This window comes from Anas acuta, chromosome 1 (genome assembly GCF_963932015.1).
Source record: "Anas acuta chromosome 1, bAnaAcu1.1, whole genome shotgun sequence".
Taxonomy (NCBI): Eukaryota; Metazoa; Chordata; class Aves; order Anseriformes; family Anatidae; genus Anas; species Anas acuta.
The window spans coordinates 80,066,295-80,087,230 of record NC_088979.1 but is presented as its reverse complement, the minus strand read 5'-3'; the positions used below and the strand labels follow the sequence as shown (position 1 = coordinate 80,087,230).

Sequence of the window (20,936 nt, the reverse complement as noted above, 5' to 3'; positions counted from 1 at the left end):
TTCCCCTCCAAAAGGGAGAATTGTGACAGAGCCACTTGGTGGTTGCTCCAGAGATGGAGGAAAGGCAGAGGACAGTGACAAGTTCAGCCTAGCACCATCAGATTAGCAGCCTGCAATCCTTTCTTCTGGCTGATTCTCTCTCCCACAGAGGGAGTTATGACCTCCTTCACCTCCATGTGGAAGAAAAGAAACGATAAGTATGGAAACATGTTTTCTGGAAAGAAAAAAAAAAAAAAGGAACAGGGAGGAATCATGAAACTGGGATCCTGATTTCTCCTCTAAAAAGAGTTTATTGAAGAAAAAAACAGAATAAAACTCAAAGGAAAAAATAATTGACTTTAAATACCTGGTATGAATTCTCTTATTTGAGGTTATTCATATTCTCTTTTATTAGATAGTAAATTATATTGTAATATGCTCCCGTATTACATTCTTTTGCCATTTTTTAAAATCAGAAATTGTGACAAACTAATTAGCAAGCTAAATAATTAATAGGTTAAAACTTATAAAAATATAAAGTTGGAATTGAGTTCAAATAGATAGCTGCTTTCCACTCATCCCAGATCCAGTGAGGTGTCATGACAGCTGTGCAGTTTGCTACAGTCCCAGTACTGTGCCACTGCTTCATTGCTGGTTTAAATACATTACAACCGTACAGACAATGTTTTGTTGGAAGGTCATTGTGAATGAGGGTTGCAGTATTAGTTATATAATTACCAAAACTGTGAATTTGCTGTGTCCAATGAAGGAAATAGTCATATAACCACTTCAGTTTAAATTGTCAGTGTTACTTATCAACTGTTAATACACTGTACTAGGATTTTGTCTTTTCCTTTCTCTTTTCTCGATTGAAGCAATCTTTGTATTGGTATGCCTCTGTTGTAGTGTGAAATAGTAGAAAGAGCTTAAATGCACTCTTTTTTAGGGTGTGGATATATGTTGGAAGGAGGACAGACACTTAATCTGCTAAGCCTTCCTCCAACCCAGAAAGCCACAGCTTTCTCTATGAAGAGAAATCCTCTTCTCTTCTTATGAGCTCTGCGTCCACACATTTGTGTGTACAAGGGAAGGGACAACTGGGATTGCTACCAGACGTTGCACCATTCTTCCAGAAGCATGAGTGAAGTCATCCAGGGAAGAGATTTTCAGTCGTAAGATAAGATGGGGAATGTAAGTCAGTGCTACTTGACTCCCACAAACAAGTAATTAAAATTCTGTATCAATAATTTATTGCATACTTGGACACAAAAGGAAAGAATTATTGGCTATGGGAGTTCAGTTCCCAGAGACAGAGCTGCCCTGGCATGAAATTCAGGGTCAGTATTCTCTGTGCCCCATCAGTTAGGTTTCTTTCCAGGGAGCTCCTCTGAGCTTTGAGGACAACCTTCTGATAATTTTACTTATTACGTATGGACAGCACCCTTGTTTCTGTCAAAATTATTTTTGATAAAATAAATTAAATACATCCAGTCTGGCAGAACAGTTTGTTTCCTGTATCATTATGGAAAAATCAAGGATTGAGAGCACAGTGGGTGCTACTGGACTGTAGGGTACAGGAAAATGCATTTCTCTCTGAAAAGCAGGCTTGTGCCTTGGAGTTTCTTTAAATGTCAGATTATTACTGGTTTACTGAAAAAATAAAACTCCAAAGATTTTCAAACACGTTAGTTGTTTAAAAAAATTTTTCCCCAAAGCAACATAACACACAAAATCCATGTGAAAGTTATTTTATTTTGGTGCTTGATTTTTTTTTTCTCTCCCTTGATTTTTTTTCTCCCTTGATTTTTTTTTTTTTTTTTCCTCTCCATCCAGAAAATTTTAGGGAATGGTGCATTAAAATGTCCAAGATGGAGTGAAGGAAAGAATGCACAGGAAGGTTTTTAAATGCTGCTGGAGTAGGAGGCAAAATGTACAGTCCTTCTCACAGTAGTTCTAGCATTGATTGCACATAGTTTCAGAAATACATACTTTGATCTATTTAGTTTCTTTGAATGTGAGACTGAAAATGTAAGCTTTATAAGCATTGAAAATAACAGAGTTTCACTCTTTGGAAAACTTATTAAAGCAAGTACAGAATATAAAGAGAGAGAGTTCGTTTTTCTTTAGTTAATAGTATGCCTGGAGAAATTTGAATAACCCTGTTCATTTCCTTTGAGGGAAATATTTAAAGGAAAGTAGGATGGCTATTAAACCAAAAGGTTTATTATTACTTAGGTCTGTGGACCTGAAGAAGTGTTTTCAGAGATTAAAATGGGTTTCGTTTTGTCAAATCCTGAAGCAGGTCTTATGTAATAAGGAGAGAATGATGCTTTGGCCACGGAGGAGTCATTAGCAAAAATTCTCCTTGATCTAAAGGGAACAGGATGATAATTTATCCTTGCCAGAAGGAATTTTTATGTTGAAAAATCACTTTTTATTGTGATTGGCAGAAAGTCTCTTCAGAGCTTCGGTAGCTGTATAAATTAGACTCTCTACATTTTCAGGTTAATGAATATTTAAGAAAACTAAATAAAATGGTTTTGGCACTTAGACTCATTTTCTCCAATTTAGTAGCCCCAATGGATTGACTAAAGTGTGATATATATTATATGGGTTTAGTAACCTAAAGAAGCAGTATCATAAAGCAGCTTTATATTTGTTTATTTTTACAGTATATAAAAGGTTATATGACTGATCATCTAAAGATATCTTTCTAAAAAAGCCTCTGAGGCAGCAGAAGTATTAAGAGTTTGAAAAGGGCACAGAATGAAAGATAGGAGTAGGAGCGTCTTAAATGCAGACAATCATTATTCCTTTTGGGTGGAAAACAGTAAAAAGGCAAAGGGTAACCCAATAAATATTATTTCTAATATTTCTATCATTAAATATGCCACTGTTACTATTGACATAATGAAAACTAAGGCTTTTAAAATATATTTATGAATTTTAATGGAAATGTTACTGTCTCAAGGGATACATATTTGTAGTGACTGGATTATAGTTAATAGGTAATAAATCTGCCACATTCTGGAAAGTAAGACTTTAAAGCATGTTCATGATGACACAGGGAGATGTTAAGACAAATAAAAGAGATAAAGAACTCTTACATTCTTGATGGCAACTTATTGCACTGTTTTCTTGTTCTTGTAAATATGGGCTTGCTATAAATATCTATATTCATTTTCTCTTGTTTCTGTCTTTAATCATTTTTCTATTCATGTGTTGTCTGTTGTTTTGATTCTTATGCTATTTTGTGGTGGTGTTTTCCTCTATGTTGTTTTATTTCAATTTGGAGTAGGTTGCCAACCACAAAGCTTTCCTTCGGGTTCAAGTACCTCCTGAATACCACAGTGGTAATCTGATAGGCAAAGTATGTATCGCTTTCAATCTGATTTCTGTTGAATAAATATGCCATCTCATTACTGTGTTTCTAGGCATTTTTATAGAAGGATGCTTTTTAAATTATGCTTGGTAGGTTCTTTCTTTCAAAGTAACTGTAATCTTGAAGTACTCATTACTTGCAAGCTAGATCTTGTGCTTGGAGTGTTTGGTTTATGGTAATCTCTCTCATAGTATTTACATAAAAATGCCACATATGTTCAACTTTTGAACAGGAAGTATTTTTATAAAGTTGATATTTTAGAGTCACCCGTATTACAAGATGGATAGGAATGGGATGGCATAGAAAACTAATGCAGAAACCTTAAATTTTAAGACAACAGTGGATTAAACTCCCTGAATACTCAAAGGGTGTGACTTCTTTGAGTCAATGCAGTTCATTTTCTGTCATCCTATGTGCTTCTCTTCTAACTGCTTTGTGAGTTAGGGTAAGCACTGCTAATTAATACTCCTCGAGGAAGTGGCGAAAAGTAAAGTGACATAAACTGGCATGGCTACAGTGAAATAATTGTGCTATCAGCTGTGCAGGCATAATTCCCTTTCTGAAGATGCAGAGATCTAGTACAGTATCTCTGGCACAAAGTGACAGCTTGACCAGAATACCTATAGCAGGACAAGTGAAAAACAAACAAACAACAACAACAAAAAGCACACAACTGTTTATATTATTAAGGCCAAATGTTCAGTTTTAACAGCATTAGTGAAATGTTTAGAGAAGTATTTTTAGACAAAAAGAACTCTACATTTGGCCTAAAATGGCCTTTGTAGGCCTAACTCCTTCAGTTATGGCGTATCTCTGTGCTTTATTCCTGTAACCATTTTTCTCTGAAAAACAGGTACTTTTCTCAACTTACCAGCAGTTACTTTTATTTCTTTTATGTTCCTAAACCTTGGTCTCTTTTTTTGTTGGATTAAAGTGTTGTGATCAAATACAAAATTTTCACTGCTAGTGCACTGGGCTTATGTTATGTGCTAGAAGATGAGCTCTTGAGAGTTATTCCTTTTTTTTTTTTTTTTTTTTTCAGTCTGTTTTATTTTTAAATTAAAAAAAATCTTGAGATAATAAAAACAGCTAATAATCCAGAAATAAACTCACTCAGCATACAGTCTTTATAAATTACCAAAGTCATATAATTCTATGAATTATATAATTCTATGTATAGAATAATTCTATTCTATATTCTATATATTTTTATATCTATGAATTATAAACCATAATTCATAGATAATACATATTTGCAGCTGGAATGGCTATAATTGTTCCTTAATACAAACCTGTGCCACTTATTTGCTATCTTAAAAAGCAGTAGTTGGTGTGTGACAGGACAGCAATTTTCACAGCTTTTGGTATCAGAGATCAGCATCCAGAACAGATGATCTGAAGAAGTAATGATGATATTTACTGGTGATATTTACAGCCATCTCTAGCCCTTGATAGTTTAAGAAAAATAGATGAACAGAACTGTTTTGTTTTTTTTTTTTTACATAATGAAGATAAAGAGGACTATTTTTAGAAAGTTCAGTTCTTCCCTCTATATGAAGAGACTTTAGAATTTATTCCATATAAATACTGGACAGAAGAAGGTAAAAATTTGGAGATCGGTGTCTATCAGGGCGTACAATGTTTGGTTTTCTTGGTGCTATACCAAATGACATCTCTGTCAGGGGACAGAATATCTTTTCCTTCATGTACAGCACAAAAATCATACCTTGTCACCTGAATGAACTGGGTATGGACTGCCCTTCCCAAACATGGCAAACTAATTTTTGGAGGTACAGCTGTGCTGGTTGCTCAAGATCACATGCCAAAATATGTGCAGGCTTCCTGACTTCTGCACACAAAAATGTGTTTTTAATTGAACAGATTTCATATCCAAAAAGAGGTTAAAAACCTAGATCAAACAGATGAGATGCTGGCCAAATATGGTAAATACGGTGTTTCATATATACAATTAATATTTCCTAAAATTTGCTTTTATTTTCCAGGATATAACTGTAGCTCTATTTACATCACAAGATCCATCATACTTCTATTTTTTTCAATTTTATTTTTTTTATTTTTTCCCATTGCAGGAAGATCTAATTCATTATTACAAGCTTAAAACCAGAATTTATAGACAAGCAACTTTTGTATTGTGCTGAACTTAGTGTTTATTTGAATAAACCTCAGACTTAATTGTTTTAGCATACTGATTGCTTGGGTTGCAAGTTTCCCAATTTTTTTAGTGTGAAGTAAAGATATTGCAACAGATAATGATATTGTTGCAACAGAGATACTGTACTGCAAGGCTTGTGGAGAAGGCAAGTAGCTTCATCTTTATCTGTTAGAAATCACTTAAAATTTGAAATCCTTACAGATTCAGATCAGTAACAGCATGTCTCTGATACAGGTTTTTTCCTGTCTGTATCTTCAGTAAGTGCACACCTTAATTTGTTATTATTTCTTGTGAACAGCTTATTCCTCTTATTCAGTGTATTAATGCATATAAAAACATGCCATCCTCATATCTGTTCTTTCAGGCATCTCATCATTCTCCTAGTGTTCATAGTAACTTTAAATGGCTGCTGCTTTACTGCAGGCTTAGATAATACGAAAAATAAAAAGTATGATGATGTAGTAGATATTTGATGCCTTGGTATCCCCAAGGTGACAGCAGAAGGATATTGAGTGGTAGCTGACTTCATTAACTGTATCACACTGACTTCAGGGTTCATGCTTAGTTACTCTGAATGCATTGTTTGGCTGACTTTTTACTTCTCTATTAAACAGCATAGAATTATTTTAGCTCAAAATAGAACACTGGTGCTTAGAGTAGTTGTGAAATACTTCTTAGTTGTCTTTTTTTGGGTCTTGCTCAGGAGTTGAAAAATCTGAACATATTGTATTTGAGGTCTGAAAGGCATTTCCCATTTTCTCTCTCATTTCAGCACCTTGATCATATTTATGCTATTTGTAGCCTATTAAGGATTTTATTTCCTTCAGAATTTTGTGTTAAAAGTCTTAAATATATTATGAAACATTTCATTGTGGGTTTATTTTTGTTGTTGTTGTTTTTGTTGTTATCATTTGGTGTTTGGTGCCAGCTTGAAGCAGATGTTTTGTAAGCTTTTCTGGATTAAGCATCTCCATAAAGTCCTTACAATGCCTGTGTTTCTGGATTTCTCTCGTGGTTTATGGTGAGCTCTGCATCATATCCTTCTTAGCACAGAGTAAGCCTAGAGGAAGCAAGTACATCTTCCCTGACCTCAAAAACGTTGGACCAGAAGGTTAGCTTCTCCTGCCAGGCCCTCTTAAGGTCCATGCATCACATCAAAAAATTGAACAGTTTTATTGGATTGTTCAGATCCAGACCCTTTTTTCTTTACCCCTGTTAATATTTGTAACTCTTCCACAGAAAACTCCTTGAACTTAATGCTTGTGTTAAACATTGCACCAAGACTAATCTAGTTTTGTTTTGTTTTGTTTTGTTTTGTTTTGTTTTTTTCCTGACAGTAAAAGAATTCTATGTATACACAAGCATATTTCCCCTTTGTTTTCTAAACTAGATTTGTTTTTCTTTTAGGCTTCCAGTGGCAATTACTATTTTATTCCGTACATTGTCACACCATGTGCTGACTACTTTTGCTGTGAAAGTGATGCCCAGCGAAGAGCTTCTGAGTATATGCAACCCAGCTGGGACAATATCCTGGGGCCACTTTGTGTCCCGCTGGTGGACAGGTTTATCAGCCTTCTGAAGGATGTTCATGTTACATCATGGTAATTTTGTAACACACAAACTTCCAGAACCTTTGATATTCTCTTTTTAATGTAATGGAAAGAGATGCAGAATCTCTAGTAGCATTGATTTTTTGCTGCAGTTAATACAGTGTTAAAAGAGGCTTCTGACTTTATGGCTTTCTGTATCAATGTCCTGCAGCTGTTGCAGTTAACTAGCCATGTTATGTTAGAAAGCAATTTATGGTTACTTTTCTGAAATATCAGTAAGCAAAGTCAGTCCACAGGTAAGGTAAAGTGCTGCAGCGTGAACTAGAGTGCATGAGGTTGTAATGGGAGATAAGATCATAGCCACCTCAGAGAACTCAAAGCCAAAGACCATTTTTTTCCTGTCACCAAGTAAGTATATATATGGCAGCAATGAAATGTAACCCTTCCATGTTTTGTTATTTGTTTTAATATTAGCCTTCTGATATCACACAATAAATGAGATACTGTTAAGCCACTTGTACAAAGGATTGTTGGAGTTCTGAGTACTGGGGCTGGAGATGAAAGTGTCTCTCTCTGAAGTGCTTTCCATGTACTCTGCAGCCCATTTTTGTTTGTTTTTCTGGAAAAAAATGGGAAAGACTGAGCTTCTTGGTTATCTTTTCCTGTGTCTGAAGCATAAGGTAGCATTGAGGGCCGTCAGATTTCTTTCTCTTTCCCATTGCCACCTTTTGTGCTTTGTGCTCTCCCAGTCCCACTGTTAGGATCTATAGATGGCCCAGCCCACACTCACCTTGCCATTCTACCTCCATCCACACCAGTTTCTGCTGTTCTCTGTGAAGGGGATATTGCTGGCCTGAGGAAACACAGGCTCCCTCCTTCTCCAACACGGTGCTAGAGGGAAGGCTACAGGTAGGCAACACAGGCCCACTTTGAGAAGAGGGACAAGAGGAGAGGCAGAAACTCACTGAAGCTGGCAGCATACAGGCAAGCTGCACTAGGCAATGCAGGACTCAGGAAATTAGTAGCACAACCAGCTTAGTAGTTGGTCTTGGCAGTAATTAATTTTGCTACCATTTAGCATATCTGTCATTATGAAATGGTGCTCTGTGAACGAGCTATCCAAAGCTACCTGTGTATTTTGTCTGACATTTATGACCAAGGCTGTGAGTGATTTCTGTTTGATAATTGTGTTGAAAGCCCTGCAGTAAAGCCATTTTTTTTCCCTCTTCCATTTTCAGGCTAAAGTGCCTGAAAAAGGCTTTAGTACTGTTGCATAATTAGACACTATTGTGGAAGAGCTCTATGAAGAAGAAGAAGTAGCTAGATGACCCCATATTTCTTCCAAAAGCTTGAATAAATTTGAAAAGGTTAAGTGTTAAATCTTCCTCGAGAGTGAGACTTCCATTCCTAAGTCATTTGGATACTTTTGAAAAACATAATTTCAAAAAACACCATCTCCCTTTGGTTTGGTTAACAAAAGGACTAATTATCATTAGCCCGGGGAAAGGCAGTGCTGGATAGAAACTTGACGTAGGTAATATGTGGTAAATTAGGCCTAACTTCCACTTGACAGCAGAACAACTATTAAAAGCTTTCTAGTAGTATCTACTGTGACCTTGCTGCCTTGCATTATAAAAATTGTATGCATTCAATGTAAGACATAATGTTTTGGAGCACTTAATCTTCTTTGCTATGTGTAGGGCTTAGTGTTTAGCAAAGTTGAATACTAGTGATGCTCACTTGTAAACAAAAAAGGCACCGTGTGCACTTGAGGATGTCAGGCACCATCTGCTGACTTCCCAGATATTGACTCCATAAGCTGCTCCAGATAATGTTAGCCCTAAGTAGCCGGTCCAGGTAGTTTATAACTGCCAGACTGATAACATAAATATAAATTTGTATTCTATAAAATATCTGGTGTTGCACTGTGCACTGACATTAGTATAAATAAAGTTTAAACAGCTTCTGGGGTTTTTAATGTTGTTATGTGTTATATTTATATTAATGCACGTTATGCATTATATTCATCAAACAAACTACAATGAAATAAGGTTTTGGTAGGTTGTCTTTGTTTTGGTTTATTTTTTTGAAATTTTCTTTCATCCTTTGGTTATAAAATCCCGTATCTCCTCTTTACATCACAGTGGTCTCTTGTCTCTGTGTCACTTAATTATTCCAATTGCTGCCTTCTTAAGGATAGAGATACAAAGTGCCACATTTGTCATGGTCAGTAATGGGCCAAAATATGCTGCAGTTTTACTGTGGTAACAAAATTATCTCAAAATCCTGGTATTTTATATATATATATATATATATATATATATATATATATATATATATATATATATATATATATATATATCCCCATAGGCTGAGGTAAAGCAAGGTAGAATGTGTGTAATGATTTAACGAAAAATATCAACTTAGATGAAACGTTTGATGTAAACTTCATTCTGAGGAAATGGTGCTTTTAATTAGAAATCATAGCTTTTATTAGAAATGCATCCATGTTTCATGGTTTTCCTCCCCTGCTCAGGGAAGTGGTAGAGACCCTGTTCTTGGAGATATTGGACGTGGCACTAAGGGACATGGTTTAGTGATGGGACTTTGTAGGTCAGGTTGGTGGTTGGCCTTGATGATCTTAAAGGTCTTTTCCAACATATATGATTCTGTGATTCATAAGAAATAACAAATCTTCTTCCCAAATGTCTCTTTTACTTCTTTAGTGCATACTATAAAGAAACACTACTAAATGACATTAGAAAAGCCAGAGAGAAGTATCAAGGAGATGAACTTGCTAAGGAGCTAGCCAGAATAAAGCTTCGAATGGATAATACTGAAGTGCTGACTTCTGATATTGTCATAAACCTGCTTCTTTCTTACCGAGATATACAGGTATGTTTCTAAAGACTACGAAATACAATTTTACCGTGGGACTTCGGGTCTTGTTGCATACTTTTTCATCTGTTAAACAGTGATTCAAAGCTGACACTGCATTTCTGCATTAACCGTTTGACTTGACTATTAGGCTTTTTAAGGGGCCTTAGACTCTTACTTGTTTTATCTATGAACAAGAGACACTGATTAGGTGACTTCTAGAGGTCTCCTTGTTTGTTTTCTGTCATTTTTAATCTCCTTAAAAAAAAAAAAAAAAAAAAAAAAAGCAAAATGTTTGTTCTTCCATTCCCTCCCCTTCTTCCTCTGCCCCCAAGGTCAAATAAATTCAGAGAATAAGAAAAGGCATTTATTTTGACCACTGTTTTGGTTAGAGGTGCCCAAGCTGAGAATTATCATTCAAAGAAATCTTAATTTATTTTTTAAATGTAAGTGCATCCTTTCTTGATTTTGTTTTTAAATAAGTTCTGCTTTTGCTAAAATACAGCTAGTCTGTGTATTTGATATCACTTTTAAAATATACTTCAAACCATTAAACAGAAATGTTTTCTATCTATCTTAGAAGCTAAGTTGGATATTTGGTAAGTATAAATAAGTCATGAGAGCTGTGGGTTGCCTTTTGTTACCCAACTTTCCATTCTGAGACATGTATTTTCACGCAGCCCTTTATCCAACTTCATTTTGATCATCTCTGGTGAGCATTTTCTTTCTTTTGAAAGGTCCCCTTTGACAAATATAATCATCTTCAAATACATATTGAACAAACAGATGAAGTAGTGTGAGGCCATCTATGATCTCAGTGAACTGGCCTCTTCAGCAATGTATATGTGACATTGAATGGAAGAAGAGGCATGGGCTGACATTGATAGCAAAATCCCTGTTTATTTTTTACACAGTTTGTAGCTGTAACTCACTTTTTTTAGGAACAGTCCACCTGAGATACTAACTAGTCATGATGTATTAGTGTAGTGATGCTTTCCTCTGATGGAGGTATTCTTTGGCTTCTTTTTTTCTTTCATTTTTATTTATTTATTTTATTTATTTGAATTCCTGCTAGGACTATGATGCTATGGTGAAGCTGGTAGAAACACTTGAAATGCTTCCTACCTGTGATCTGGCTGATCAACACAACATTAAATTTCATTATGCTTTTGCACTGAATCGGTAAGGATAATTTTTTGAGGATGTTTCATTATATTGCTGTTGTTCCACAAGTTTATATTTAAACGTATAGTTCAGACAATAACATCTGTTCCAAAGGCCACCAGAGTAATAGTGAAAAACTCCACTGATACCAGCGGGCTCTTGGCCAGGCTGAGATTGTTTATTCTGAGTCACTGATTATTCTGAACATCTTGAAAAGTTTAGCATAATAGAGTTATTGGTGAGTTATCAGAGTCATAGGTAGCAAGTAGTGCTTGGTCTGTGAATACATGTTCATGATGCAGCTTCCTTGAAAGCTTGAAAGGCAATCTGGAACTCCAGGCTCTTTGCTGATTTAGTTCTCCTAGATTAAGAAGCACAACAATATATTATTGAACTCTTCTAGATAGCTACAGCTTTCTGTAGTGCCTATGTATGATATTTGCTTCATTTCTAATCAATTTGTATGAAGATTGTATTGGAAAGTAGATATTATACAAATGAGATTAGATGTAATAATGAAAGTAACTGCTTAGATGCAATTTGGATGTTGTTAAAAGTTGTGACCTGCAATCAAACTTAAAGAAAAGGGAAAAATAAAAAAGGCCACATCAGGATGGGATTAAAACACCAAAGGGATTAAGAATTTAGTTACAGAACTAGGAAAACAGTTGTTGATGGGGAATCCCCACCAGATTTTTTTTTTTCTTGTGGCATTTTTTTAGGAACTTGGAATAAGTCTGCCATTTACCATTACTGCCATAATACCATTTGCCAGTTTCATCAAACTAAGGAGTAAATACAGAAACATTGCTCAGAAAAATACCAGATATTGCTTCTTCATTTCCGTGCCAAGAAACAATCTTCATACAGCATTTTATATTATGTGTTCACTGCAAAAAGAAGCTCATTTGCATGCAGCTATATGCAAGGTCATACAAATGAACAAAGAATGCAGTACTTGCCAGTTGAAAAGTTCATAGAAGGAAGTGATTTTTGAAAAGGATTTGGTGGTTTGTTAACAGGCTGAGTGATGCAAGCAAAGTCTTAAATGATCCTTGAAGAATGCAGTAGTAATACAGAGCATTTAGAGCATACAGCATAGGTGGGACTGATGCTGTGCATAATTCTAATGTCTGTGCTTTTATGACAACTAGCTATAGAGATTTCTTTGAAGGCTGGAGTAAAACCTACTTAAAATGCTTTTGTATATAAAAAGAAAAGGAAAACAGTTCTGAAATGTGAATTGATTACAACGGGGAGTATGTCAGTGATAGGAAATTCATCAGATACCTGACAATGCCCAAATTTCTCAAAGAAAAGGATAACTTGACCCATGTTTGGAACCCTAACCCAAACTTGAATGATGACAAAGCCTTTTTAATAAGAAGGAAAAATTATTAATATTTAGTTCCTGACATCAAATATATTAGTATAATTCTTACACATAACTCGTTACATAGGTTGTTTTTTTTTTGTGTGTTGTTGTTTGTTTTAAGACTGGAAGCAAACACTGGTTGTCTTGATTCTCCTCTACTCCTGATATCGTGTACTATTAAATCTTAGCTGATTAACTTTTTACTGAGTCTGTTAACTTCTTTTCCTGAAGTATATCTTTCATAAAATTTAGATCTGAATACATGAAGATGGAATTTTGCAGCTTGCTCTGGTATTTATCACATCTAGTGAAAGATACTTTTTTCATTTGGCTGCCTAAAAATAAGAGAAAATAGACTTTTGGTATAAAATTTTTATGTACAACATAAGACAGTATTTTAAAGTAGGAACCAGTGTTTTGCTGCTTCTTATGATGATACACACTTTAAACCATGTCGCAATTTGCTTCCTGTATGTACAGTTATCATTTTATGGTATGATTTTCCACCTTTTTCCCTCCAATCCCTAAAAACTGCAGGCTTGATCTCTGAAAGCTTCTGAAATTCACATTTCCTTAAGATATCATGCTGCTTTCTTGAAGTGGTTTCAACAAAAAGGATTTGGCCCTATCTTTGTTTTTATTTATTTATTTATTTATTTATTAATATTCCAACTTTTCATTATTTTGGGAATATGACTCAAGATGTTGGGGTCAGGATCATGCCTTGTCCTTAGGAAAATATCCTGGTTTGATCAGACCACAGTTATTATGCACATGTAAGTGATGAAGTTTTAATAAAACTGGCACATTCTCTTGTCCTCTTTGTCTTCAAATTCTTTGTATATTGAGCAGCACATGACCCTCAGGCCATTACATCTTCTGTGTTGTTTCAGCATTGCCAATAGAGTCCTTGTAAGACAAGACAAATGGATTTGCTCACACACCTGCTTTCCCCATCGGCAGATTACATTAAATTCATCATTAGCCTGAACCAGCACGACTCCACTTCTGTTACGGGAACAATTTAAACATTGCTATAGAACTGTTTTTCAGAAATGAATGACCAATTTTCCACTAGTAAGACTGCAGAATTTCCCTTCTACAGAAGTTTTTGCCTTCTTAGAACAAAGTGCAGGACCAAAGGCCAGAGTTTAGGACTTGAACATTTTCAGAACAAGTCTACTTAAGCTAAAAATGTCCCCGAGGGTATTGCTTTTAGCATCATCTTTGGGATTTTTGAACCACGTTTTTTTAAGAATAATTTTAATGATGTTTTATTAGAATCTGTTTATAAAAATACAGAACAATGTGTTCATTTAAGATTCTATTAATGTTAGTGTACGGAGCAGTCTAGATGTTGCTTAGTATCACTAATTGAGCTCAGCAGAGACAAAATACATCAAAAGCAAAACAATTAGTAGTTGCAAGAATATCAGAGCCTGCTGAAGTTAATGTTTGCTTAATTTTATTATGAAAGCGTGCCGGAACTGCAATCACAAACAACAGAGAAAGTTGTTCATTTATTTCCTCTTGGCATCCGTAACTGAGTTCTGTTGGCAATTAATTGCACTTGGTGTTTTCAAGACAGTGCTGTTCAAGTGCTGCAGAGAGCTAGCAATGTGGCAGGCAAGGGGTAAGGGATCGCTTTTGAGGGCTGTGGGCTGTCGCTGGTACGTTCATTGGGCACAAGCTCAATCTGAACCACGACTGTGTGCAGCTCTGGATCTAAGTTAACAAACTGTGTTTTAAGGGAAGGGACAGGGTGTATGGCTTCAGACTGGGCACTGTTCCAGCCGAGCTGCATGTCTTCTGGTTCAGAGACAGCCTGGGTTGGACCCGGCTTGGATCGTGAGCGAAGCAAGCCTGGGCCTGCCTGCAGAGTACTCTGCAGGGCAACGCAGCACTTAGTATTAGAGAAGTGTATTAGAGAAGCAGACAGCTGCATGTATGTTTCTGGTACTCTGATTCACATAGCATGTTAATAAGCACAGCCTCTCTTCCAGATCAATATCTTCCTCCCAGATTTCCATCTCGGAGCATTGAGAGCACCTTAAATTTGTCATGTCTAATGACTAATAATAACCTTCAGGCTGGTAATGGGCATTTGCAATGATGGGATTGAGCACATTTCCAAGACTTTTTCCAAATCACCCTCCTGACTGCTTGTTTAGAAGCTCTAGGGAGCGGAAGGTTGTTCCTCTGAAGTGTTTTAAGCTAATTAATTTTGACTCCACACAGAAGTAGAGAGTGCTCTTGTCAATGCAGATGTGGGTTGGGATAAAACATTGTTCTTTTTGTCTCACAGCTAAGATTTAGTTCTGACTGTATCTTACCTTAGGCATAAGATGGGACACATCTTCAAGTTTAAGTTCAGCCCAAACGTGCAACATGAATATTTTCAATATTTGTATTCACAACTCTGGGATGAAGTAAGACAGTGTGTCATTGAGGGCTGTCTGCGGCTGTTTCAGAGGTAGATGGCTCTTTGCTTCAGTCCATGAGTTTACCTTGCCTGGGAGGCAAGCATAATGTAAGTAGGTGAGTTGTGTGAGCTGCTGTGAAAGGATGTTCTCATATTGCAAGATCCTTGAAAGCTAAGAAATTTCTGGATTGTTTCCATTTTAATTTCTCTGTTTTAAATTGGTGTCTAGTTGAAGGCTGATTTTTCCATTTGGAGCTTTCCCTGGTGCATGTAGCTGGAGGTCAACTGGTCAGTATTTCAATATTTTGTGATGTTCTGCTTATCAAGGATGTGCCTGTACTGTATAATAAATGCATTTTTATTATACATCACAGTTCTTCACCCCACACATGGAATATCATTAAGATCCTTGTGGGTCCTTTCATAGTTGTTGTTGCAATAGCTGAGTTATTCATCACCACATCACGCAGAAATAGAACAATAGCGTTACTTTACAGATGTGGAACTAACACAAAGATGCATGAAGTCCACTAAGCAAAGATTCTCAGCTTGGAGATATCTACAAGGAGATTTTTCTTTTAAAGAAAAAAGCATGATGGAAGCTTTCACCTTCATTTTGATGTTTTAGAAAATCTGAATGTGTGAATTCAGATTTTTCCTCCCCTCTGCCCCATTTTTTTTTAACAAGTTTATTCTCCAGGGAAATGAGCATGTAAATTGATTTGATTTAGTTTCTAATATTGCATGCATATATTTATGCCTTTTGTATTTCAATGTTTTAAAGTATCATGTGAATTGATCATAAGCAACAGTTAAATTTTTGCTTTTTATTGGGGGGGGGCAAGTGATGAAAAAAAGATTTTAAAGGTATTTTTATTGCTGTTTTAATTATTTTTTTTAAAAGCCTACTATTGTTTTCCACCACTCTTTCATAGAAAACAAGTACTGTGACAACACATTCTAAAGAAAAGTTATACAATACCTTCTATTTAATCATTTAGGAGTAAAATGAACCATTTCTTGTTCCGTACTTCATATTGCCTCAAATTATCTAAAAAGCATTGAAGCAAGTCACGTGAGCAGAACAAATCATGACCAAAGTCAATGGAATGGGAAAGCTTTACAATCCATTTCTATGAATTTTATTTGTTTTGTTTGTAATCAGGTTAGGAGAGTAATGAAAAAGGATGCTAGTTTGTTCTTCATAGTTTTATTTCCTGCTGATGTAGTGTGTGTGTGTATATATATACATATAGTAGACGAAGTACAGATGTTTATAGCTAATTCAAATGCTAAGGTGGATGTCAACTGGATGTTTGCTTAGGATCTACTTCAGTAATTTAGCTCTGCATAGCAAAGTTTTTGCCGCATACTTAAGTTTGAATGAATACCTTTCAGTTACCCTTATTTACCAAAACTGGAGTTACCAGATGTTACACAGTTTCAAATTCTGAAAGCTTGCAAAGAGGCAAAGGTTATGTCAAATTTTGTTCAAAACAGAATATATTCTGGCTACTTTCAGACGGACCAGGCATGAAGCCAGAGCTGTGAAGACTTTGGTCTCTTTCCAAGGCAGTTCTGTCTTCACTTATTAAAGACGAGGGCATCTGCAGTTGCTGTTATTTAACTCGGCATGCTGTGTTTTAACAATACACACACACAAAAAGCAATTACCAAGTGAAGGGATTAACAGAGTGCAAGTAGAAAATCACTAGTAATTGTGAGTAATAGTAGCTATAGGAAATTATTCCTATTGAAATGGACTGGGTTATTTGAAATGTAATTCTGTTCTCTGATGACTCAGATTAGAAAAATCACATCATGGGGTTCTTCATTTTATATAAGAGGCTTGCATGAAACATCTGAAGTGTACATGAGCAAAAAAAAATTGCTATTTTTTCATTGTCACGGCTATCTGAAGACCTGCAAATTTAGTTCTAATCTCAAAGCTTAATTTGGGGTCTTGTTTCCTCATTCACTTTTGTGAATATCAAATGTTCTTCAATCAAATTGGTTCTGCAATCAAATTGCATCCTCAGTGAAATGTCTTAACTCACAAATTACTTATTATTACCTTCTAAAGTAAAGGTTATGTGCAATAACTCTAATAAAAGTAGTTATTGCAATTCTCAAAAATTATGAATTTTTTGAAATATTTTTTGCTGCAGATTTCTATATGGTTATTAGCAGTTCAGATCATCTGCTATACAGTCACTGATATCTATAGCTAACTCAGGGTCTTATTTTTGTGTAAGAAAACTCAAAATACACATTTTAATATCAATTGCATATTACTGTAAGCAAACTTGTTGTATAGGATAGTAAATGCACACACTGTTGTCTATAAAGACCAGTTATTTTTTGAATGGTTGTATTTATACTAACATGAAGTTGTCTCATTCACATTGTCTCTTATGTGACAGTGAGATCAGGTGCTTTAATGGCAATGCATGCTGTAAACTAGCTGCTTCAAGACTGAAATCATAAGATAATCAAGATCCAGATATGAATGCAGTGGAAAAAAAAAAAAAAAGGTTACTGTTTTTGAATGTAATGCTGTGTGGGAAAGGTTTTCAGAAACATGTTTGTTATGGTTTTGTTTGTTCTCCTGCACATTGCTCTTCAATAAATCTGCTTGCTTAAACCAATAAGAGAAGGTAAATCAATAAGGAAAAATGACATATAAAGGAAACTAAAGCTGCATTCCATTGAACAAAATATTGTTCACTGATATAAGGTCTTCTGTAGTGTATACTAGTCTCCAGCTAGACAGATGGAAACAAGCCATACAGGAGAAGATGTGAACAAAAAAGTGAAGAAAAAAAAAAAAAGAAAAAAAGAAAAAAAGAAAAAAAGAGCATTCTATTACCTGGTACTTGCAATGCAAGCTAATTCTTGTCCTAGCAAAATGCTTGCTCTTCCTGTTGACTTAATTGGACAAAGACTTTATTCACTGAGTGTAGTTCTGGCTCCTTTAAAGCTGGTAAAACCATGAAAAACTATGAAACATGAACTAATTTTATTTTAGGGATATTTGAAGTAAGGACTCATAGTAATGACTACAATGGAGAGAGAATTTACAGAAGATAATGGATTTGAGGGAGATGAAAGAAATGTGAAGCTATAAAATGACAGATAAGGTGAAAAAAGAGTTTGCTTGTTGTCAAAAGGCAGCATTGTTCCAGGTAAAACGCTGATGTCAATATGATTTTGAGATGATGTTTGCAAGTTAGGGGAGAGAAATAGCATTAGGGCGGCCATAATCTCTCGGTGTATTTCTTTCTAGCTTAGATTCGCATCTGACAGTGGTCAGTAGCAGATATCTAGGGAAGTGTATGGAGACAGAAAATGTATAGTGATAAAATCTCCCCAGATACTCCTACCACATCCACCAATTTGTGGCTCAGTGACTTTCTGAGACAGCGGCAGTAAATTTTCTGTTTATCAAGTAAATTTGGGAAAGAAGAAGGAGGATAGATTTCTATAAAGATTCAGTTTTCTGTGAATTATGAATGATTGCTGCTTTCATAACCTTTCTCCATTAATACAAAAGCAGAGAACACTTGAACACACTAAAGTAACCCCCAACAAATTATTTTTGAGCTTCCAGCGGGAGAGGCCTAGAGAATCATGCGGGTGAGGAGTGGGGCCAGGACTGATTTCCAGAGGGAGTGTTTCTGGTGCTGTTAGCAGTTCATGAGTTTTTAATCTGAAACTTAGTGGCTCAGATACCATAAATACCAATAGCTAAGAAAGATGCTGTGTGTATGATATAAGGAGAGAGCATGAGCACATCCCTGGGCACCTTTAGGACTTCACTGCATGTATATATGCAAAGTTGTTTAAGTTGTATCATATCCCAGACATGAAGAGGCTAATAAATTGTATGCTGAAGACTGCCAATGAAAAATGCCTTTCAAATTAGTCTTCAAAGTGACTGGTGTGTGTCATACCATGAGGAACACACGTACATCAGTACAAGCTGGCCTGTAACCAAGGAGTTGGGGTCTGTGGTCAGAACCAAATGCTTCGTCTCTGCTGCTCCTTCATGGTCCCTCCCTGCCCCTGCTCCCCATGGGGTCCCTCCCATGGATGCCGTCCTTCCCCAGCTGAGCCTGTGGGGGCTGCCCACAGGCAGCAGCTCTTCAAGCAATGCTCCCACACGGCTCCGTACCACGGGGTCCATCCATCCATCCCCCAGGAGCAAACTGCTCCAGCACGGGTCCCCCACGGGTGGGCAGCAGCTCCCCCCAGACCCCCTGCTCCTGCGTGGGCTCCTCTCCACGGGCTGCAGCTCCGGCCCGGGGCCTGCTCCTGCGGGGGCTCTCCATGGGCCGCAGCCTCCTCCAGGCCACATCCACCTGCTCCCCCGGGGGCTCCTCCACCCATGGGGGGGCTGCAGCGTGGAGATCTGCTCCATGTGGGACCCATGGGCTGCCGGGGGACAGCCTGCTCCACCAGGGGCCTCTCCACAGGCTGCAGGGGAACTGCTGCTGCCTGCCTGCAGCACCTCCTGCCCTCCTGCACAACATGGCTTATTGGTTTGGCTTTGGGCAGAGGCAGGTCCCTTTGGAGCCATCTGAAACTGGCCCTTATCTATCATGGGGCAGCTGCTGGGCTCTTCTCACAGAGGCCACCCCTGCAGCCCCCTGCTAACTAAACCTTGCCATGTAAACTCAATACAAAGATTCAGCTCTTCAGAAAAATCTGTTGTTGGTAGATGGTCCTGCTCTGAGCAGGAGATTCTATTAGATGACCTTCAAATGCCACTTCCAACCTGCATTTCTGTGATTCACTCTGCTACAGTTCTACGTGGGGATTGAGGAGGCAGGGGAAGCTCACCTAATGGATATTGGGCAAATAAAATAGATGCTAGTGCTACAGCCTTGAGGACATACGGTAATGTCTTATACTGCATTGATAGCATTACAGGCCTGTTTTCAAGACACATTAAAGCAAATTATAAACTGTCAAACATGCAGATACTAAAGTGTGGGGTATGAAATAAGAGGTGAAAATTTGTCTCGGCCATGCATGTAACTGTATGTTATAAAACAGTCTATTTTCACGTTGACATATAGAAGTTGCTTATAGCCTAAAATATGTGATATTTTATTTTATTTTATTTGTATTTTATTTAACTGTATTTTATTTTTTCTTTGTTAGTCCTCTCTTTTGGGGATTGCTTTAGAGGTTTATAACTGTTCCTAAATTTGTAGATTTTTGTAATTGGGTTTATGATGCCCAAGAGTCATCAATATGCTGCAATGAAAAATACCATTTATACAAAAGTGTCTAAACTGATTTTTGTTTAATAATATCCTGTCTTAGATTAGTGTATACTTGTTTAAAATAAATGAAATTGAGCACTGAACAATATATTTTTAATGAAGATTTGCTTTTTACCTTATATGAACCAAATAAATCACAGCATTCCCTACTATGAAAAAAGAGCCTTTAATTTTGAGGTCTCTAATACACTGTTTCTTTATGTCTTGGTCTTGTGAAATGCTCCTCGTACTTTTTTTCAGTGTGTACAGGTTGTCAAAGGTATATCATCCTTTGATGTCCAAAAGAGTTAATCTGTGCACTGTCTTATTTTAAGCAGTCTTGCTTTATGTGTTGTGTTTTTTTTTTTTTTTCTTTAAAATTGTTTCAACCAATACAAAACACATCTTAATTTTGTTAATTTAAACTGATTTCGCACAGGACAGAGTTGAGTCCATTTGTCTTGTCTTGGAAGCAGTCATTTTTTTCACATGAAAGTGCTGTAAGTTAGGTACTCATGCATTTCTTGCTTTTTCAGCAAAGGCTTGAGCACATGACAAATTCTGTGATTGTTATGCACGTGCTTATTAGGAACTGTTGGAATTGCATTTTAGGGCCCAATTTTGTTCTAAACTTCATTTACCCAGTTTTCTCTGTTCATCTTAACAACAATGATATCTGGCTCGGAGGCTCTGGTTAGTTCAGAAGAGGTTTGTATAAAGCTTTTGACAAATGCCATGGATTTT

At 36.5% G+C, this 20,936-nt stretch overlaps 1 protein-coding gene across 2 annotated transcripts in view; it reads left to right on the top strand.

Annotated features, from left to right (window-relative positions):
* MAP3K15 (mitogen-activated protein kinase kinase kinase 15) overlaps positions 1–20,936 on the top strand; it is an 82,456-nt gene that overhangs the window by 28,697 nt on the left and 32,823 nt on the right. Inside the window, exons 4-7 of one of the 2 annotated variants that reach the window (XM_068684198.1) lie at positions 3,278–3,349; positions 6,942–7,135; positions 9,811–9,979; positions 11,037–11,143. In XM_068684198.1, the coding sequence (XP_068540299.1) occupies positions 3,278–3,349; positions 6,942–7,135; positions 9,811–9,979; positions 11,037–11,143 (542 nt within the window). The remainder of the gene's footprint in view (positions 1–3,277; positions 3,350–6,941; positions 7,136–9,810; positions 9,980–11,036; positions 11,144–20,936) is intronic. The other variant, XM_068684207.1, reaches the window with a different exon arrangement.